The sequence below is a fragment of the Oncorhynchus masou genome, chromosome 32, assembly GCF_036934945.1.
Source record: "Oncorhynchus masou masou isolate Uvic2021 chromosome 32, UVic_Omas_1.1, whole genome shotgun sequence".
NCBI classification, from domain to species: domain Eukaryota; kingdom Metazoa; phylum Chordata; class Actinopteri; order Salmoniformes; family Salmonidae; genus Oncorhynchus; species Oncorhynchus masou.
Genome location: NC_088243.1, coordinates 62,936,834 through 62,957,537, shown reverse-complemented (window position 1 = coordinate 62,957,537; position 20,704 = coordinate 62,936,834). Strand labels below are relative to the sequence as shown.

The 20,704-nt window shown below is 45.1% G+C and overlaps 1 protein-coding gene across 1 annotated transcript in view; it reads right to left on the bottom strand.

The window, feature by feature from the left end:
* LOC135527246 (transcription factor COE3-like) overlaps positions 1-20,704 on the bottom strand; it is a 111,172-nt gene that overhangs the window by 39,246 nt on the left and 51,222 nt on the right. The window contains exons 7-10 of the mRNA XM_064955846.1: positions 5,120-5,201; positions 4,871-4,988; positions 2,547-2,677; positions 1,532-1,658 (exon numbers count right to left, since the gene is read on the bottom strand). Coding sequence (XP_064811918.1) covers positions 1,532-1,658; positions 2,547-2,677; positions 4,871-4,988; positions 5,120-5,201 — 458 coding nt within the window. The remainder of the gene's footprint in view (positions 1-1,531; positions 1,659-2,546; positions 2,678-4,870; positions 4,989-5,119; positions 5,202-20,704) is intronic.

Below are 20,704 nucleotides of genomic sequence, written 5' to 3'. Positions count from 1 at the left end.
CAAATGAGTATTATATGTTATGTTTGGTGTGGTTTTATAAGACAGAATATTACTTAAATGGCCGGAGTGGGCATATAATGCGAACGTCTAGCAACCCAAAGGTTGTGAGTTTGAATCTCATCACGGACAACTCTAGCATTTTAGCTAATTAGCAACTTTTCAACTACTTACTATTTCGAATGTTAGCTAACCCTTCCCATAACCCTAACCTTAAACCTTTTAGATAAACCTTCCCTAAACTTAACATTAACCCTTTAACCTAACTCCTAAACGCAACGCTAACCCTAACACCCAGCCAAGCTAACATTAGCAATATAGCCACATAGCTAGAATTCATAACGTATCATATGTTAGGCAATTCATAACATATTGTACATCTAGTAAATTAATACATACCATATGAAATGTAATATATCATACTAAATTGATTTCTAAGATTTACGTACAGAATAATAAGAAATGCTCTGAGACCAGGTTGCAACGTTTGGAACAAAGGTACCATTAGGGAAATACAGCTTTGTTGTTTTGCGATCAATCAATGTTTTCATTTTTATTGACTAAAATATGAATGCTGACAACATTTGAGTACTTCCATAATGATATAGCACTGTTTTGAAGAATACAAAGATATTCAACTCCTTCCAGGGATTCACAACACGTTTTGCTCCAGAGAACACCTCCCGCGGCCTAATGGGCATACAGAATGAGATAACAAGGGGGCTCTATTCACCACACAGTTCCATAAAAGCAATGCACTGAACAGTTGTCAGTCATATCGCCAAATGGAATCAGATATTAGCATTGCAAAAGGAATCGTAAGCTGGGTTGGACGGCCCATTGTGAAGTTGTCTATTTGCTCCGCTAACACTTGCATCCGAACTAAGCGGTGCTTTGAACAAAGAGAGGAGCAGGCTGCAGCGAATACCTATGTTTAACAGAAAGCCTTAACGCAGTCCCATCTTTCATCCGCAACGGAGTGACATTTACTTATCTCACTAAACAGCCATCCATCTGACCTTTCTGCAACTTTGAATGGCATCTGGATATTCCAAAGTAATAATCGGTAATAGTAAAGCTGTGATTTAAGGGAGCGATACTCCATTCTGGCGGCAGTCACGCCCGGCATAACAGTCTGGACATCAGACAAAGGCTTGAAGGATAACCTGGGGAAAAGCTCCAGCAAAAAAAGAAGGGTAGGACTCGATGCCCTTGAACAAGGGGAAATGTTTACCACCTTGAAAGGACAGAGGAGAGGTGGGAATGAAGCCACCACTATATGTACGGTAATATATAGCATAGAGGACAATAAATCCTACAGGAAGATATAACAGTCCCATTTTCTATTCTTAATATAATGGTTGAATTATGTAATAATGTTTATAAGCAGTTAATAAACAAACCTTCAGATAAAGTGACACCAAGAACATTAAAGGGCAGGAGAGGAGGAAGCAGAGAGATATAGAGAGAGGGCAAAACAAACAAAAAAACAATGGGAGGAGGAAGAGGAAAAGGAAATGAACAGTGATCTTACCAGTGTAGACAAACCGCCCTGGCGCCCCTTTGCAGAACTGCTTGGATTTGTAGGAGAGTGTGACCTCCACGACCCCTGGGATGTGGCGAGGGGGCGTCTGGACCCGGATGGCGTGGGGGGTAATTAGCTGGAACACATCAACACGCACACACTCATTTAACGCTAAGAGCAGTGCACTGTGGGAGGTACGGTCTATTTACGTTACTTGTTATTTATTTACAATAACGTCTTAGTTCGATCTTCAAGGTAAATTTACAGCATCATCCACAACTCTGTCTAGCAAATTCCCATTTTATATTTATAGAAGTCATTTAGCAGACAATAATATCTGGAGCAACTTCCAGTTCAGGCAGTACATATGGACAAACTATGGAACATGGTAAACCCAACAGAATACACACTGATTAAGGCAGTTTGACAATTAGTTCCATGTGTGTACCGTATGTGTTAGAGATAGAGACTCTGTGGAGGGAAGGTGTCTGCCTGCCTCTAACAGAGTGACCGAGGTCTAAGCACCAAGACAGCCCCTGTCGTCTCTGAAGCAGGTGTTCCACCCTGAACATATTTCAATATTTTATGGCCTGCCTTATGCACCGGGTCATACTCTTAGTTTCTTCACCTAGACTTTTCATCTATTCCTTTTTCACGGTCGTGTGTGTGTGTGTGTGTGTGTGTGTGTGTGTGTGTGTGTGTGTGTGTGTGTGTGTGTGTGTGTGTGTGTGTGTGTGTGTGTGTGTGTGTGTGTGTGTGTGTGTGCGCGTGCGTGCGCGTGCGTGTGTGTGTGCGTGTGTGCGTGCCTGTGTGCGTGCGTGCATGTGTGTGTGCGTGCGTGCGTGTATGCGTGCGTGTGCATACGTTTGAGTGTGTGTGTGCGTGTGTGTGTGTGTGTGTGTGCACGTGTGTGTGCATGTGTGCATGCGTGCGTGCATGTGTGTTTGCGTGCGTGTGTGCGTGCGTGTGTGCGTGCGTGTGCGTACGTTTGAGTGTGTGTGAGTGCGTGTGTATCTGGACCCACCTCACTCCAGACCAGCATAGTGCCGAAGACCACCTGCAGTCCATCAAAGAAGTTGTCTCCGATAATGATGACAGTGGCTCCCCCGGTCGTCCACCCCTCACTCGGGCTGATGGCTTTGATGCAGGGCGTAGCTGCTTCGGAAACACAGACAGCAGGACGGGTATGACTTCTACTTAAAGGGACTTATTCCTCCAACTTGTTTTAAGTACAACCTGGGTTGTCATTTCAATACCACTTAAACTTCTTGCGTTACCAGCTTTTGTTTATTAGTACAGTACATAACTGTAGGCTAAGAGGAATGTTGTCACTGTCAGATTGCAACATGACATATTGCAAGGGTAGCATTAACAAATTAGCGACAACTGTTTTATGTGAATTCTCCAAACAGATTTCTAGTAGTAGTACGGTCCTGCCTACGGTCCTGCCATCTATGATGTCAATTAGTTCACTCATCAAAAATGCACAGTTATGATTTCTTTCAGTTTCAGAGGATCAATAAGCTCAATAGAAACATTACAGTGTCTCCTGCCTGACCAGACTGTGTGTAGGCAGAACAAGATGGAGACAGACAGGCTGACTAACTGGTCCTGTCTCCAGGATATCTGGCCAAACAGCCACAGCACTTGTAAGAGGGGAAAGAGGCCTGTGATCAAATCATTTCTGTGGCTTGCGGTGGAGGTGGGATACCTTTGCCACAGTCTGCTCCCAGATCTTATGCCTGGATTCAAGTCAGGGACAAATGCCAATTCAATTCAATTGATAGGAGTGTAATCCTATATAGGCATACTGGTCCATGGTGTAAAGGTAGTCATGCTAACTGTGCCCTGGAGTGGTGGAACTATTTAGCCTTTGCAAATGTAAAGGTGATCCCTAAATTGGGTTTTCTTTGTTTTTGTCATGAGGTTTTTCTCTAGCCAGGCAGAGGGACATAGGAAACAGACCTTTAAAGAGTTAATTAAGCAATAAGGCCCGAGGGGGTGTGGTATATAGCCAATATACCATGACTAAGGACTATTCTTACGCACGACGCATTGCGGAGTACGCGGAGTGCCTATATTGGCAAAATACCACAAACGAAGAGGTGCCTTATTGCTATTATAAACTGGTTCCCAACGTAATTAGAGCATTAAAAATACATGTTTTGTCATACCCATGGTATACGGTCTGATATACCACAGCTACCAGCCAATTAGCTATTAGGGCTCAAACCACCCAGTTTATAAATGGCAATTGAAACCAGTAGATTAAAGGAAACACAGTGGGCTTCCTCCAATGGGATACAGTATAACAGAGTCTCTCTCACGTCATTTAACAGTTGCTGAGTGTGTTGATGGAGTAGAGGCTTTTCCCTGGTAGTCACCTGTCATCGTTATTCAATTCCCTCTGCCACAGCAGTAAACACACAGTCAAACGGGGGACTCTCACAAATGAATAAAACACAATGGCGTGAAACAGACTGTGGAAACGTTGTACATTTATCTAGGAGTGGGGGCAGGGACGGTGGAACAAAGACAGGAGCAGATGTCGGCTTTATCGCCTCTGAAAACATCCCAATCTGGCTGAGATGAAAGACTGTGAGATTCCCTAAGTGGGGCCTATGACTTCAGTGATAGCCTTGTGTACTGTACTGCTCTCCTGGCTGCGCTCTGGTGCTGTCAGTGGTGACCAACCATGGGACTCTCTCACAGTGTTTCTATGGATGCCTAAGTACTGTTTATCCAGTGTATCGCAATGCTCTAGTCGTCTTTCAACTCAGAAACTTTGAGAAGTAAGTTGAAACTGTTTCACTGTGTGGTCGCTAGGCTGGTAGGTTACAAGGGGACAAGGTTTTAATAGTGCTAGCAACTGAACAAGGCAGTTAACCCACCGTTCCTAGTCCGTCATTGTAAATAAGAAAGTGTTCTTAACTGACTTGCCTAGTTAAATAAAGGTTCAATATATATAGACATTTTTAAGAACAAGAGTACTATTCTTTCTCACTATAAGGCACCATCTTACATCATAACCGCAAACGACGCAGTGAGGTAGATTTGACAATGTGATGAAGGGGTCTTTTTTTTAGGGCTTTAGTAATAAGGTCCCCCACTTCAATGAGGATATCATCATCATTTTCCAGACTTAAGGATATGGTTTCATTTCGTCCAATAAAGAGGATGATGCGATTCAAAGTTAGTTGTTCATTGGGGCAAAATAAAATGGGGCGCCATCATTTTCACCACAGCTAAAAGTTTTTAGGCATTGGTACACAGGTGGCCAAAGACACCAAGACATATTGAGGTTTTAGAGAAAGTATCAAGTCGTCTGTAAGTGTGAGATAGTTGTACCTTCAGAGGGGTCCAGGCGTCGAGCCCTCCGGCCATGTTTGGAGTTGTTGTGGACAAACATGTTGTCAGAGACAGCCAGGACATGGCCATCCACGTTCACCGTAGTGGAGACCACCACCTGAGGGATAAACAGAGAACCTTTACGATATACTGTTGTTTTTCATTCATGTACCTGCATTGTGAGCAGAATGAGATAATGTATGTTGTGTGGAACCATAGTGGGAGGTTCAACCATAAATAGGGTCTTACCTGAAACCGTCTCATGTCTCGTGGGTTCCCTGCATTTTTCAAACAATTCTGGTTGCATTTGAGGAAGAACTTCAGGAAGAATCTGTAAACACAAGAGAAAAGTACATACATATTATATTGGAACTCTAATCAAAAGGTTTCATTCAAGCACTGAAAACAGTTGATCACATCTAAATGATGACACAATTATCAATAAGATGCTGTGGGAAAAAAAAGCTAATACAATTAAATGCAACCATGCTTCATTATGTTGTGGTTGGCCCAAATCAAACGAAGGACATCTCACTCAGTAAATGCTTGAATGAAATCCTGTAAAACATTTGTTTTCATTTAGTCATATATAAAACAACTTTTTCTTCATTTAGTCATATAAAGACAAAAAGACTCATGGTGTCTCATTAGAGTTGGCTTTTGATTTGTCCTTCTTTATGTCCAATCCTTTCTCCCATGTGTTGATTGACTGTTGTTACGGTAACAGAGGGGTATTGATTGGGAATGGATATCAATGAGGATGAGCCGTAATAACCCAGTAGTTGGAGCTAAGACACCCAGCCATACAGTAAGAATGGATTGCCATCTTAATGCATTTCCCACTGCCATGTAACCTCCACATATCCATCTCCTGGACCATAAGCCCCTTATTTTGATGGAGCGCTTTCTTTTTAATTGCCACATTATTACAATAATAATCCAGGAAGTTAACAACCGGCAAGGTCGCAGACAGCCATGTCACATTAACCAAGGGATAACCTCGTCCGATGCAGCCGCCAATTTTTTTTCGTTGCAAAGGATGCTGGGAGTCTCCGGTAGTGGAGAGCAGCCCTGTCAGAGAGAAATAAATGGTTGCTATCTGAAGAGAGCATCGATTTCTCCCTAATAAGACAGTAACAATATCTTTAAAACACACACAGTGGTAAGCGAAGCAATTTCCTCATTGCGCAATCAAAATATCTAAACCGCCTTGAGTGGCGGTACAGTGTTAAGCAAAGAAAGAGAAAGGGGGTTGTGAGTTCAAAAGAGCCCTGTTACATAAAGAAATATGGCCATTTGTTGTTTTTTTTGTTTTTTTTAATGGCTATTCTATTTAGCTGGTATTGACTGAAACTTTATCTTGGGTGCACTGTAGGCTACTAATGTCCTTTATGACAATGCAATAAAACAACATGGGGAACCCATCCCCAAGCCCAATTCATATGATATTAGAGTCCTTGGGAGGAGTGATATAGATCAATAGGGATTGAATTAAAACGCAGCTGGAGACAAGGGCCTGGCAAGCCAACCAGCCACGCTGATATTACAGCTTCAATGTGTTTTTCAATGGAATTAGACCAGAGCAGAGCTCAACCAAGCAGGCACACCAACTTGCAGAAAAAGCGAGAATCTGGAACATACCCTCTTAGAAGCCCTGGGTAGAACCAGTTCAGAGTTAAGATTCGCCACAGCTTTCGAAACGACAAGAAAACTGAAGGAAAAAAAACGGAAAACACAAAAATAGGAATAGAGTGATGATGGTGAGGTCCGTGGAGGGGGGAGCATGTGATGTTGTCTCGGCAGCCCCAGATCCTCCATCTGCTACTGGGCAGGAGTTGACAAGGAATGTAAGATTCCAGGTCTCTTCATGGAAAGGCGGCACCCGATCAAAGCCTGGTTCCCTTTGGATTGGTTCTGCTATAGCAGCTCGGAAGCAGTGGGGGAAGTAACTGCTTGTAGAAGCAGAGTGAGAAGTACCTGCTTGTAGAAGCAGAGGGAGAAGTAGCTGCTTGTAGAAGCAGAGGGGGAAGTAACTGCTTGTAGAAGCAGAGGGGGAAGTAACTGCTTGTAGAAGCAGAGGGGGAAGTAACTGCTTGTAAAAGCAGAGGGGGAAGTAACTGCTTGTAGAAGCAGAGGGGGAAGTAACTGCTTGTAGAAGCAGAGGGGGAAGTAACTGCTTGTAGAAGCAGAGGGGGAAGTAACTGCTTGTAGAAGCAGTGGGGAAGTAACTGCTTGTAGAAGCAGAGGGGGAAGTAACTGCTTGTAGAAGCAGAGGGGGAAGTAACTGCTTGTAGAAGCAGAGGGGGAAGTAACTGCTTGTAGAAGCAGAGGGGGAAGTAACTGCTTGTAGAAGCAGTGGGGGAAGTAACTGCTTGTAGAAGCAGAGGGGGAAGTAACTGCTTGTAGAAGCAGAGGGAGAAGTAACTGCTTGTAGAAGCAGAGGGAGAAGTAACTGCTTGTAGAAGCAGAGGGAAAAGTAACTGCTTGTAGAAGCAGAGGGAGAAGTAACTGCTTGTAGAATCAGAGGGGGAAGTAACTGCTTGTAGAAGCAGTGGGGGAAGTAACTGCTTGTAGAAGCAGAGGGAGAAGTAACTGCTTGTAGAAGCAGAGGGGGAAGTAACTGCTTGTAGAAGCAGTGGGGGAAGTAACAGCTTGTAGAAGCAGAGGGGGAAGTAACTGCATGTAGAAGCAGAGGGAGAAGTAACTGCTTGTAGAAGCAGAGGGGGAAGTAACTGCTTGTAGAAGCAGAGGAGGAAGTAACTGCTTGTAGAAGCAGAGGGGGAAGTAACTGCTTGTAGAAGCAGAGGGGGAAGTAACTGCTTGTAGAAGCAGAGGGAGAAGTAACTGCTTGTAGAAGCAGAGGGGGAAGTAACTGCTTGTAGAAGCAGAGGGGGAAGTAACTGCTTGTAGAAGCAGAGGGGGAAGTAACTGCTTGTAGAAGCAGAGGGGGAAGTAACTGCTTTAGAAGCAGTGGGGGAAGTAAATGCTTGTAGAAGCAGATTGGGAAGTAACTGCTTGTAGAAGCAGAGGGAGAAGTAACTGCTTGTAGAAGCAGAGGGAGAAGTAACTGCTTGTAGAAGCAGAGGGAAAAGTAACTGCTTGTAGAAGCAGAGGGGGAAGTAACTGCTTGTAGAAGCAGAGGGGGAAGTAACTGCTTGTAGAAGCAGAGGGAGAAGTAACTGCTTGTAGAAGCAGAGGGAGAAGTAACTGCTTGTAGAAGCAGAGGGGGAAGTAACTGCTTGTAGAAGCAGAGGGGGAAGTAACTGCTTGTAGAAGCAGTGGGGGAAGTAACAGCTTGTAGAAGCAGAGGGGGAAGTAACTGCATGTAGAAGCAGAGGGAGAAGTAACTGCTTGTAGAAGCAGAGGGGGAAGTAACTGCTTGTAGAAGCAGAGGAGGAAGTAACTGCTTGTAGAAGCAGAGGGGGAAGTAACTGCTTGTAGAAGCAGAGGGGGAAGTAACTGCTTGTAGAAGCAGAGGGAGAAGTAACTGCTTGTAGAAGCAGAGGGGGAAGTAACTGCTTGTAAAAGCAGAGGGGGAAGTAACTGCTTGTAGAAGCAGAGGGGGAAGTAACTGCTTGTAGAAGCAGAGGGGGAAGTAACTGCTTGTAGAAGCAGTGGGGGAAGTAACTGCTTGTAGAAGCAGAGGGGGAAGTAACTGCTTGTAGAAGCAGAGGGAGAAGTAACTGCTTGTAGAAGCAGAGGGAGAAGTAACTGCTTGTAGAAGCAGAGGGAAAAGTAACTGCTTGTAGAAGCAGAGGGAGAAGTAACTGCTTGTAGAAGCAGAGGGGGAAGTAACTGCTTGTAGAAGCAGAGGGGGAAGTAACTGCTTGTAGAAGCAGAGGGGGAAGTAACTGCTTGTAGAAGCAGAGGGGAAGTAACTGCTTGTAGAAGCAGTGGGGGAAGTAACTGCTTGTAGAAGCAGAGGGGGAAGTAACTGCTTGTAGAAGCAGAGGGAGAAGTAACTGCTTGTAGGAGCAGAGGGAGAAGTAACTGCTTGTAGAAGCAGAGGGAAAAGTAACTGCTTGTAGAAGCAGAGGGGGAAGTAACTGCTTGTAGAAGCAGAGGGAGAAGTAACTGCTTGTAGAAGCAGAGGGAGAAGTAACTGCTTGTAGAAGCAGAGGGGGAAGTAACTGCTTGTAGAAGCAGAGGGGGAAGTAACTGCTTGTAGAAGCAGTGGGGGAAGTAACAGCTTGTAGAAGCAGAGGGGGAAGTAACTGCATGTAGAAGCAGAGGGAGAAGTAACTGCTTGTAGAAGCAGAGGGGGAAGTAACTGCTTGTAGAAGCAGAGGGGGAAGTAACTGCTTGTAGAAGCAGTGGGGGAAGTAACTGCTTGTAGAAGCAGAGGGGGAAGTAACTGCTTGTAGAAGCAGAGGGAGAAGTAACTGCTTGTAGAAGCAGAGGGAGAAGTAACTGCTTGTAGAAGCAGAGGGAAAAGTAACTGCTTGTAGAAGCAGAGGGAGAAGTAACTGCTTGTAGAAGCAGAGGGGGAAGTAACTGCTTGTAGAAGCAGAGGGGGGAAGTAACTGCTTGTAGAAGCAGAGGGGGAAGTAACTGCTTGTAGAAGCAGAGGGGGAAGTAACTGCTTGTAGAAGCAGTGGGGAAGTAACTGCTTGTAGAAGCAGAGGGGGAAGTAACTGCTTGTAGAAGCAGAGGGAGAAGTAACTGCTTGTAGAAGCAGAGGGAGAAGTAACTGCTTGTAGAAGCAGAGGGAAAAGTAACTGCTTGTAGAAGCAGAGGGGGAAGTAACTGCTTGTAGAAGCAGAGGGGGAAGTAACTGCTTGTAGAAGCAGAGGGAGAAGTAACTGCTTGTAGAAGCAGAGGGAGAAGTAACTGCTTGTAGAAGCAGAGGGGGAAGTAACTGCTTGTAGAAGCAGAGGGGGAAGTAACTGCTTGTAGAAGCAGTGGGGGAAGTAACAGCTTGTAGAAGCAGAGGGGGAAGTAACTGCATGTAGAAGCAGAGGGAGAAGTAACTGCTTGTAGAAGCAGAGGGGGAAGTAACTGCTTGTAGAAGCAGAGGAGGAAGTAACTGCTTGTAGAAGCAGAGGGGGAAGTAACTGCTTGTAGAAGCAGAGGGGGAAGTAACTGCTTGTAGAAGCAGAGGGAGAAGTAACTGCTTGTAGAAGCAGAGGGGGAAGTAACTGCTTGTAGAAGCAGAGGGGGAAGTAACTGCTTGTAGAAGCAGAGGGAGAAGTAACTGCTTGTAGAAGCAGAGGGGGAAGTAACTGCTTGTAGAAGCAGAGGGGGAAGTAACTGCTTGTAGAAGCAGAGGGGGAAGTAACTGCTTGTAGAAGCAGAGGGGGAAGTAACTGCTTGTAGAAGCAGTGGGGGAAGTAACTGCTTGTAGAAGCAGAGGGGGAAGTAACTGCTTGTAGAAGCAGAGGGAGAAGTAACTGCTTGTAGAAGCAGAGGGAAAAGTAACTGCTTGTAGAAGCAGAGGGAGAAGTAACTGCTTGTAGAAGCAGAGGGGGAAGTAACTGCTTGTAGAAGCAGAGGGAGAAGTAACTGCTTGTAGAAGCAGAGGGAGAAGTAACTGCTTGTAGAAGCAGAGGGGGAAGTAACTGCTTGTAGAAGCAGAGGGGGAAGTAACTGCTTGTAGAAGCAGAGTGGGAAGTAACTGCCTGTAGAAGCAGTGGGGGAAGTAACTGCTTGTAGAAGCAGAGGGAGAAGTAACTGCTTGTAGAAGCAGAGGGAGAAGTAACTGCTTGTAGAAGCAGAGGGGGAAGTAACTGCTTGTAGAAGCAGAGGCAGGGGGAAGTAACTGCTTGTAGAAGCAGTGGGGGAAGTAACAGCTTGTAGAAGCAGAGGGGGAAGTAACTGCATGTAGAAGCAGAGGGAGAAGTAACTGCTTGTAGAAGCAGAGGGGGAAGTAACTGCTTGTAGAAGCAGAGGGGGAAGTAACTGCTTGTAGAAGCAGAGGGGGAAGTAACTGCTTGTAGAAGCAGAGGGGGAGTAACTGCTTGTAGAAGCAGAGGGGAAGTAACTGCTTGTAGAAGCAGAGGGGGAAGTAACTGCTTGTAGAAGCAGAGGGGGAAGTAACTGCTTGTAGAAGCAGAGGGAGAAGTAACTGCTTGTAGAAGCAGAGGGAGAAGTAACTGCTTGTAGAAGCAGAGGGGGAAGTAACTGCTTGTAGAAGCAGAGGGGGAAGTAACTGCTTGTAGAAGCAGTGGGGGAAGTAACAGCTTGTAGAAGCAGAGGGGGAAGTAACTGCATGTAGAAGCAGAGGGAGAAGTAACTGCTTGTAGAAGCAGAGGGGGAAGTAACTGCTTGTAGAAGCAGAGGAGGAAGTAACTGCTTGTAGAAGCAGAGGGGGAAGTAACTGCTTGTAGAAGCAGAGGGGGAAGTAACTGCTTGTAGAAGCAGAGGGAGAAGTAACTGCTTGTAGAAGCAGAGGGGGAAGTAACTGCTTGTAGAAGCAGAGGGAGAAGTAACTGCTTGTAGAAGCAGAGGGAGAAGTAACTGCTTGTAGAAGCAGAGGGGGAAGTAACTGCTTGTAGAAGCAGAGGGGGAAGTAACTGCTTGTAGAAGCAGTGGGGGAAGTAACAGCTTGTAGAAGCAGAGGGGGAAGTAACTGCATGTAGAAGCAGAGGGAGAAGTAACTGCTTGTAGAAGCAGAGGGGGAAGTAACTGCTTGTAGAAGCAGAGGAGGAAGTAACTGCTTGTAGAAGCAGAGGGAAGTAACTGCTTGTAGAAGCAGAGGGGGAAGTAACTGCTTGTAGAAGCAGAGTGGGAAGTAACTGCCTGTAGAAGCAGTGGGGGAAGTAACTGCTTGTAGAAGCAGAGGGAGAAGTAACTGCTTGTAGAAGCAGAGGGAGAAGTAACTGCTTGTAGAAGCAGAGGGGGAAGTAACTGCTTGTAGAAGCAGAGGGGGAAGTAACTGCTTGTAGAAGCAGTGGGGGAAGTAACAGCTTGTAGAAGCAGAGGGGGAAGTAACTGCATGTAGAAGCAGAGGGAGAAGTAACTGCTTGTAGAAGCAGAGGGTGAAGTAACTGCTTGTAGAAGCAGAGGGGGAAGTAACTGCTTGTAGAAGCAGAGGGGGAAGTAACTGCTTGTAGAAGCAGTGGGGGAAGTAACTGCTTGTAGAAGCAGAGGGGGAAGTAACTGCTTGTAGAAGCAGAGGGGGAAGTAACTGCTTGTAGAAGCAGAGGGGGAAGTAACTGCTTGTAGAAGCAGAGGGAGAAGTAACTGCTTGTAGAAGCAGAGGGAGAAGTAACTGCTTGTAGAAGCAGAGGGGGAAGTAACTGCTTGTAGAAGCAGAGGGGGAAGTAACTGCTTGTAGAAGCAGTGGGGGAAGTAACAGCTTGTAGAAGCAGAGGGGGAAGTAACTGCATGTAGAAGCAGAGGGAGAAGTAACTGCTTGTAGAAGCAGAGGGGGAAGTAACTGCTTGTAGAAGCAGAGGAGGAAGTAACTGCTTGTAGAAGCAGAGGGGGAAGTAACTGCTTGTAGAAGCAGAGGGGGAAGTAACTGCTTGTAGAAGCAGAGGGAGAAGTAACTGCTTGTAGAAGCAGAGGGGGAAGTAACTGCTTGTAAAAGCAGAGGGGGAAGTAACTGCTTGTAGAAGCAGAGGGGGTAAAGTAACTGCTTGTAGAAGCAGAGGGGGAAGTAACTGCTTGTAGAAGCAGTGGGGGAAGTAACTGCTTGTAGAAGCAGAGGGGGAAGTAACTGCTTGTAGAAGCAGAGGGAGAAGTAACTGCTTGTAGAAGCAGAGGGAGAAGTAACTGCTTGTAGAAGCAGGGAAAAGTAACTGCTTGTAGAAGCAGAGGGAAGTAACTGCTTGTAGAAGCAGAGGGGGAAGTAACTGCTTGTAGAAGCAGAGGGGGAAGTAACTGCTTGTAGAAGCAGAGGGGGAAGTAACTGCTTGTAGAAGCAGAGGGGGAAGTAACTGCTTGTAGAAGCAGTGGGGGAAGTAACTGCTTGTAGAAGCAGAGGGGGAAGTAACTGCTTGTAGAAGCAGAGGGAGAAGTAACTGCTTGTAGGAGCAGAGGGAGAAGTAACTGCTTGTAGAAGCAGAGGGAAAAGTAACTGCTTGTAGAAGCAGAGGGGGAAAGTAACTGCTTGTAGAAGCAGAGGGGGAAGTAACTGCTTGTAGAAGCAGAGGGAGAAGTAACTGCTTGTAGAAGCAGAGGGAGAAGTAACTGCTTGTAGAAGCAGAGGGGAAGTAACTGCTTGTAGAAGCAGAGGGGGAAGTAACTGCTTGTAGAAGCAGTGGGGGAAGTAACAGCTTGTAGAAGCAGAGGGGGAAGTAACTGCATGTAGAAGCAGAGGGAGAAGTAACTGCTTGTAGAAGCAGAGGGGGGAAGTAACTGCTTGTAGAAGCAGAGGGGGAAGTAACTGCTTGTAGAAGCAGTGGGGAAGTAACTGCTTGTAGAAGCAGAGGGGGAAGTAACTGCTTGTAGAAGCAGAGGGAGAAGTAACTGCTTGTAGAAGCAGAGGGAGAAGTAACTGCTTGTAGAAGCAGAGGGAAAAGTAACTGCTTGTAGAAGCAGAGGGAGAAGTAACTGCTTGTAGAAGCAGAGGGGGAAGTAACTGCTTGTAGAAGCAGAGGGGGAAGTAACTGCTTGTAGAAGCAGAGGGGGAAGTAACTGCTTGTAGAAGCAGAGGGGGAAGTAACTGCTTGTAGAAGCAGTGGGGGAAGTAACTGCTTGTAGAAGCAGAGGGGGAAGTAACTGCTTGTAGAAGCAGAGGGAGAAGTAACTGCTTGTAGAAGCAGAGGGAGAAGTAACTGCTTGTAGAAGCAGAGGGAAAAGTAACTGCTTGTAGAAGCAGAGGGGGAAGTAACTGCTTGTAGAAGCAGAGGGGGAAGTAACTGCTTGTAGAAGCAGAGGGAGAAGTAACTGCTTGTAGAAGCAGAGGGAGAAGTAACTGCTTGTAGAAGCAGAGGGGGAAGTAACTGCTTGTAGAAGCAGAGGGGGAAGTAACTGCTTGTAGAAGCAGTGGGGGAAGTAACAGCTTGTAGAAGCAGAGGGGGAAGTAACTGCATGTAGAAGCAGAGGGAGAAGTAACTGCTTGTAGAAGCAGAGGGGGAAGTAACTGCTTGTAGAAGCAGAGGAGGAAGTAACTGCTTGTAGAAGCAGAGGGGGAAGTAACTGCTTGTAGAAGCAGAGGGGGAAGTAACTGCTTGTAGAAGCAGAGGGAGAAGTAACTGCTTGTAGAAGCAGAGGGGGAAGTAACTGCTTGTAGAAGCAGAGGGGGAAGTAACTGCTTGTAGAAGCAGAGGGAGAAGTAACTGCTTGTAGAAGCAGAGGGGGAAGTAACTGCTTGTAGAAGCAGAGGGGGAAGTAACTGCTTGTAGAAGCAGAGGGGGAAGTAACTGCTTGTAGAAGCAGAGGGGGAAGTAACTGCTTGTAGAAGCTGCTTGTAGAAGCAGTGGGGGAAGTAACTGCTTGTAGAAGCAGAGGGGGAAGTAACTGCTTGTAGAAGCAGAGGGAGAAGTAACTGCTTGTAGAAGCAGAGGGAAAAGTAACTGCTTGTAGAAGCAGAGGGAGAAGTAACTGCTTGTAGAAGCAGAGGGGGAAGTAACTGCTTGTAGAAGCAGAGGGAGAAGTAACTGCTTGTAGAAGCAGAGGGAGAAGTAACTGCTTGTAGAAGCAGAGGGGGAAGTAACTGCTTGTAGAAGCAGAGGGGGAAGTAACTGCTTGTAGAAGCAGAGTGGGAAGTAACTGCCTGTAGAAGCAGTGGGGGAAGTAACTGCTTGTAGAAGCAGAGGGAGAAGTAACTGCTTGTAGAAGCAGAGGGAGAAGTAACTGCTTGTAGAAGCAGAGGGGGAAGTAACTGCTTGTAGAAGCAGAGGGGGAAGTAACTGCTTGTAGAAGCAGTGGGGGAAGTAACAGCTTGTAGAAGCAGAGGGGGAAGTAACTGCATGTAGAAGCAGAGGGAGAAGTAACTGCTTGTAGAAGCAGAGGGTGAAGTAACTGCTTGTAGAAGCAGAGGGGGAAGTAACTGCTTGTAGAAGCAGAGGGGGAAGTAACTGCTTGTAGAAGCAGTGGGGGAAGTAACTGCTTGTAGAAGCAGAGGGGGAAGTAACTGCTTGTAGAAGCAGAGGGGGAAGTAACTGCTTGTAGAAGCAGAGGGGGAAGTAACTGCTTGTAGAAGCAGAGGGAGAAGTAACTGCTTGTAGAAACAGAGGGAGAAGTAACTGCTTGTTGAAGCAGAGGGGGAAGTAACTGCTTGTAGAAGCAGTGGGGGAAGTAACAGCTTGTAGAAGATGACAAGACGGAAGTTGAATGCTGATCTCAACTTTGAGAAATGGGAATGAGAGAAAGTGGTCTGTTTTTAGGTCAAGTTTAGCTTTTAGGTCAAACTGTGTTACTTCACAGCTGCACAATGAATCTGTCACTAAAGGGTGACAGATTCATCAGAAAACTGTTTTACTTCACTTAGATTGTAAATAAGAAGTACAATTCTGTATGATTGGACAAATTCCAATCCCTTGTTTATAAACCACCAGGGTTTTCATTATATCAGAAATATAATGACTATACACCCGTTCTATTGGCCTATATTAAGAGTATGAGCATTGAAAAGCCATTCGAAACCAGACCTGCAGAGATTCTTTTGTTTTAGCTTTCAAATTGGGAGAGAATTTTAAGTGACAGTTTATACGAGACATATGATGCTGAGACATCCTTATCATATCAGAAGAGACTAGAGTTAGTGGTAGAAAATGACTCTCAGGCTTTTGGAAGCTGCACCGCTCAGCACTGGAGCCCATCAACATTTAGACCACGTTTCACCATATATTTCACTTCAAATATTCAATACTCTCTTCTACTGTTATCTCTCCAGCTTCAGTCTCTAGGGTATCTGTGACAATCCAATGAACTTACACACCTGATTGGAAGTTATTTCAAACCTCCTTTCTCAGATAAATCTACACATATAATAATCACATAGGCTAAATTTAGAGAAGGACAGAAGGGAGGAAAGCCAGGGAGTAACTTTTCCTTCTCTGTTCAACCCCTCCCACCCTCAGTATTGAAAACATATTAAAGCACCATAAATAATGAATGTCCATCTACAGCCACGGCTTCGTTATTAGTTCCAGGCTGTTTTTCCCCGTCTCTCCTCTGCTCTTAACAAGTAGGTAAAAGCGTTGTAAGCCGTCACCTCATTACGCTGCCCTGCAATCAATTACAGAGGTGTGTGTGGGCCTGCCAGCCTCTAATGTGGAGCTGTGGCTAGTGGCAGGAAGTCCTGCTGCTGTAGTCGTGCTAGGCTAACCTAGTCTTTCCTTTCCTCTATCTTTTCTCAGTTTAGGCTGAGTTCCCATTCTTCTCAAGGCATCCCTTCCTTGTCTCCTTTCATCAGTGACAGCTGATAGACGAAAGGACTGGATGGGTTTACCACTCCATCTCAGTTTTATCTTTCAAGACCATCTGCCCATAAGACCTTCTGCCCATAAGACATTCTGCCCATACGACCTTCTGCACATAAGACCTTCTGCCCATAAGACCTTTATGCCCATAAGACCTTCTGCCCATAAGACCTTCTGCCCATAAGACCTTCTGCCCATAAGACCTTCTGCCCATAAGACATTCTGCCCATAAGACCTTCTGCCCATAAGACCTTCTGCCCATAAGACCTTCTGCCCATAAGACCTTCTGCCCATAAGACATTCTGTCCGTAAGACCTTCTGCCCATAAGACCTTCTGCCCATAAGACATTCTGCCCGTAAGACCTTCTGCCCATATGATCTTCTGCCCATAAGACATTCTGCCCGTAAGATCTTCTGCCCATAAGACATTCTGCCCGTAAGACCTTCTGCCCATATGATCTTCTGCCCATAAGACATTCTGCCCATAAGACCTTCTGCCCATATGATCTTCTGCCCATAAGACATTCTGCCCGTAAGATCTTCTGTCCATAAGACATTCTGCCCGTAAGATCTTCTGCCCATAAGACATTCTGCCCGTAAGATCTTCTGCCCATAAGACATTCTGCCCGTAAGACCTTGTTGACGTAAGGGAGAGGAGATGTGACTATTGGAACGCAGCATGTAGTTAGTCCAAATACAACAGCCTTATGAATAACCTTGGCAACAGAAGCTGAACAAAGCGGCAGTAGGCCAGGACGGGGGAAATGAATTAAACACCGAACGTAAAGGCCAAGCATCCTAAGAGCCCCTATAGGAAATCACTATGCGGGCCCTCTGACTTAAAATATTACAAAATTAGAGCTTTGAAAGCATTGAAACACTGGATGCAGTGTATTATGTCAAAGGAATAAAGCTTGAGATATGTCATATTATGTACACTAAAGCTGAATGAGCCTGAGCAGGGAATAAGTGTGTGACTTCAGCATCATTTTCATTACAGGGATGTGAGCTGAGGTCCACTCTGAATGATGTCACTCTGGGGCCACACCCATAGCACTATACTGAAGCAATTATGTCTGGCTCAAATAACAAGGCCCTCCTGACTCCATACAATGCACACACACATACACACAGACACAAACACAGACACACACAAACACACGACACACACACACCTTCCCCATCTTTCACTTATTGCGTTAGGCAAGAAGAAGAAAAAAATCAATATTTCAGCAGGGTATTTTTAAAAGCTGCCGCGTTACCAATTCTGACCCACAATTTGCTTTGAGTGTTTGCTGCTTTTTATGAAAAGTCAGAGCCATGCGGTGGTGTTTACTCTAAGATGAGCAACACCAGGAGGCAATGAGACAGCGCCTCAGATTCTTTGGGGTCGACTTCTCCAATTTTTTAACTAAGGTTGGAGCCAGTTGAGAGATGACACGCTACTGAATTGCTTTACAGTATAACTGAGAGAAGGTCTAATCAAACACTTGGATTGGACCCAGAGATTCACAGTCTGCCCAGTTTATTAAGACACTGAAACACTAATTGTTTCACAATCAGTTGTCATTTGATTTGATCTAGTGTACATTAATTATTGTTGTGCTGCTAAATTCAGGGAACATTGTTCCTCAACATTAGAAGGAACCATATTCCACACAGTCTTATTACAGTAACTAATATTTACTCTTCTGTGTTGAAAACAAATGCCTTCCTCCAATTATTACTGACACATTCTGAGGAAGCTCCTTTACAGCTAATTAGGCTATGAAACGGCTGGAGTTAACAATATGGCTCAGTGTGTGTGTGTGTGTGTGTGTGTGTGTGTGTGTGTGTGTGTGTGTGTGTGTGTGTGTGTGTGTGTGTGTGTGTGTGTGTGTGTGTGTGTGTGTGTGTGTGTGTGTGTGTGTGTGTGTGACCCCCCCCCCCCCTTCTGCCAACTCTCCAAGACCAGGGTCCTCCTCAGCTCTGCTACAAGCCATCAATAATTCAGTAGCCAAGATGGCAATTACAGGACCATGTACAATCAAACTAAATATTTGATGAGGCACTAAAACAGTCACTGGAACATATCCCTCTCTCTCTCTCTCTCTCTCTCTCTCTCTCTCTCTCTCTCTCTCTCTCTCTCTCTCTCTCTCTCTCTCTCTCTTTCTCTCTCCCCCTCTCTCTCTCTCTCTATCTACACAAACACACACACACATTCTTGACTGTCTATTGTCTTAAGTGTCTTAACAACACATTATGGCTCTGGTCCCTTATTCCCCAAACTTTGCCAGAGACACAAAAGCAGTTTATTCTGCTAAGAGTGTCTTGCACAATTCATTTTCTACTTCTAAAATATTGAGTGGCCACATTATGCGTTCTATAAGGGTCTGTTTCACTTCCAACATATTAAGGAAGGCTGTCTCTCTGCCTGGGAAGGAACACAGTACAAGAGGAGGATTCATCAATACAGACAGATGGCATTAAATATCTGAAAATCAAATCCATTTTAATTGATCGCAATAAAAACCAGCACCAGGCCTTTACCTCACCTTTCATCTTTGATCAGAGGCAGATTATTCAACATTAAAAATAATGTGACATAATATCCATTACTGCTGAAAATGTTTGGGATGAAGACTTTGTCTGAACCTGGTAAATTGGCGGCTGGCCATTTCCATTATAGGATAAAATAACTCTGCTACTGTATAAGAGATGATACATAATTAGATCATAGAAAATATCTGGCTATACTAAATCAATATTTAATTTATCATATCAACAGTCCTGATTTGTTATAGTAAAGTGTTACAGTAGTGTTACCAGCTTGTGAAAAATGTTGCTGTGTGTTCAGCAAAATCTGTCTCTGTTTCCAATTTTAATGTGAGATCTATCGTTGAAAAACACATGCAGAATTCCTGGAGCACAGATATGAACAGAACATCCCATCATTATTTCATACAGACAGCGTGGCTGGCTCTATTCTGAGGGTGGATGTGAGAAAGTGCTTTGGTGCACAGAGAGAATGGGAGTTTGTTTGTTTGGCCAAGTGAACCAGTGTTCCTCCACAACCTCTTGTACGTTTGTACTTAACCCGCCTTCGAATCCATGCACAACACACACGTGCACACACACACTCACTCTCATTCAAACACACACACACGTACACACTCTGCTCCGCTGCACTCCGGTTACCTCTGGTCCCTCTTCAGCTGTGTTTTGACCCTGTTGCCATGGCAAAGAACATATTGTCTCTCCAATCGAAATCACTCTATGACATAATGCTCTAACGAGAGAGAATCAAATATGTGACTTGTCGTGACCTCATGGTCCAGGCATGGGTTAGAAATTGTAGCAAGCTGCAAAAATCAGTCCTTTGGTTCCACAACCCATAATAATTTCACACACCAGAAAGATCACACTCCCCTGTTACATATGAGTGTAATTGTATCAAACACCTTTAAACCTCGGTACTGTTTGGAAAGTTTGAAAAGGTAGAAGAGACATGCTGCCATTATCTCTGAGGTGTTTTGGAGGTAGAGTGGGAACAGTGAACAGATGTATTCGGGTTGTGTATTCAGAGCGTCAGATATTGAACCACAACAAACGCTGTGCATCAAAAGCAGAGGCTGAGAGCTCAAACTGAGGAATTCAGCAGGAGTGAAACAGCAGGTGGATACACACACACACACACACTTACACACACACACACGCACACACACACACACGCACACACACACACACACACACAATGTGATGAGTGAAACAGCAGGAGGAGGTTGCACACACAAGCATGCATGCATAGGCTACACACACACACACACACACACACACACACACACACACACACACACACACACACACACACACACACACACACACACACACACACACACACACACACACACACACACACACACACACACACACACACACACACACACACACACACACAAACACACACACAGACCCTATGATAAGTTCCACAGCAGGGGAAGAATCCCCACAATGAGAGGTAAAGCCCTGAACAGCGATGTATGGAGCTGAATGCAGAAGCAGCTCTTTCATAGAGGTGGTGTTGAATAATTCATTGAATCATTAACTTGACTAGGTCTACTGACAGCTTGAAACTGGAGGGTTAAAACATCAATTGAGTCAATTTATATCAATTGAATCTCTTTGAGTAAGTCTGAACCAATTTTTTAAATGTTTGACATCAGTGTCAAGACAGATGAGGCATCTGTCTGGAAACATCTTTCTGTCTGGAAATATTATTACTCTATAGAATGAGCCTGTAAGACATTTCCATATGATACGCTAGTGCGAACTTTCACCATATTGCTTATACTTATCCAATCCTCCCAGATCTATAAATGCCTAGGGGGAAGGAGCTATGGGTTGTTTCTGTGCCAGGCATCAGAGAGTAGAATTTAAGCACATCCCCCGTATGTCAGCTGGTCAAAGTCACAGAACTGTGGCTACCAGATAGCCTCGCCTCCATCCTCCCTCACATCTCTACAATCACCGTCTAGACGAGAGA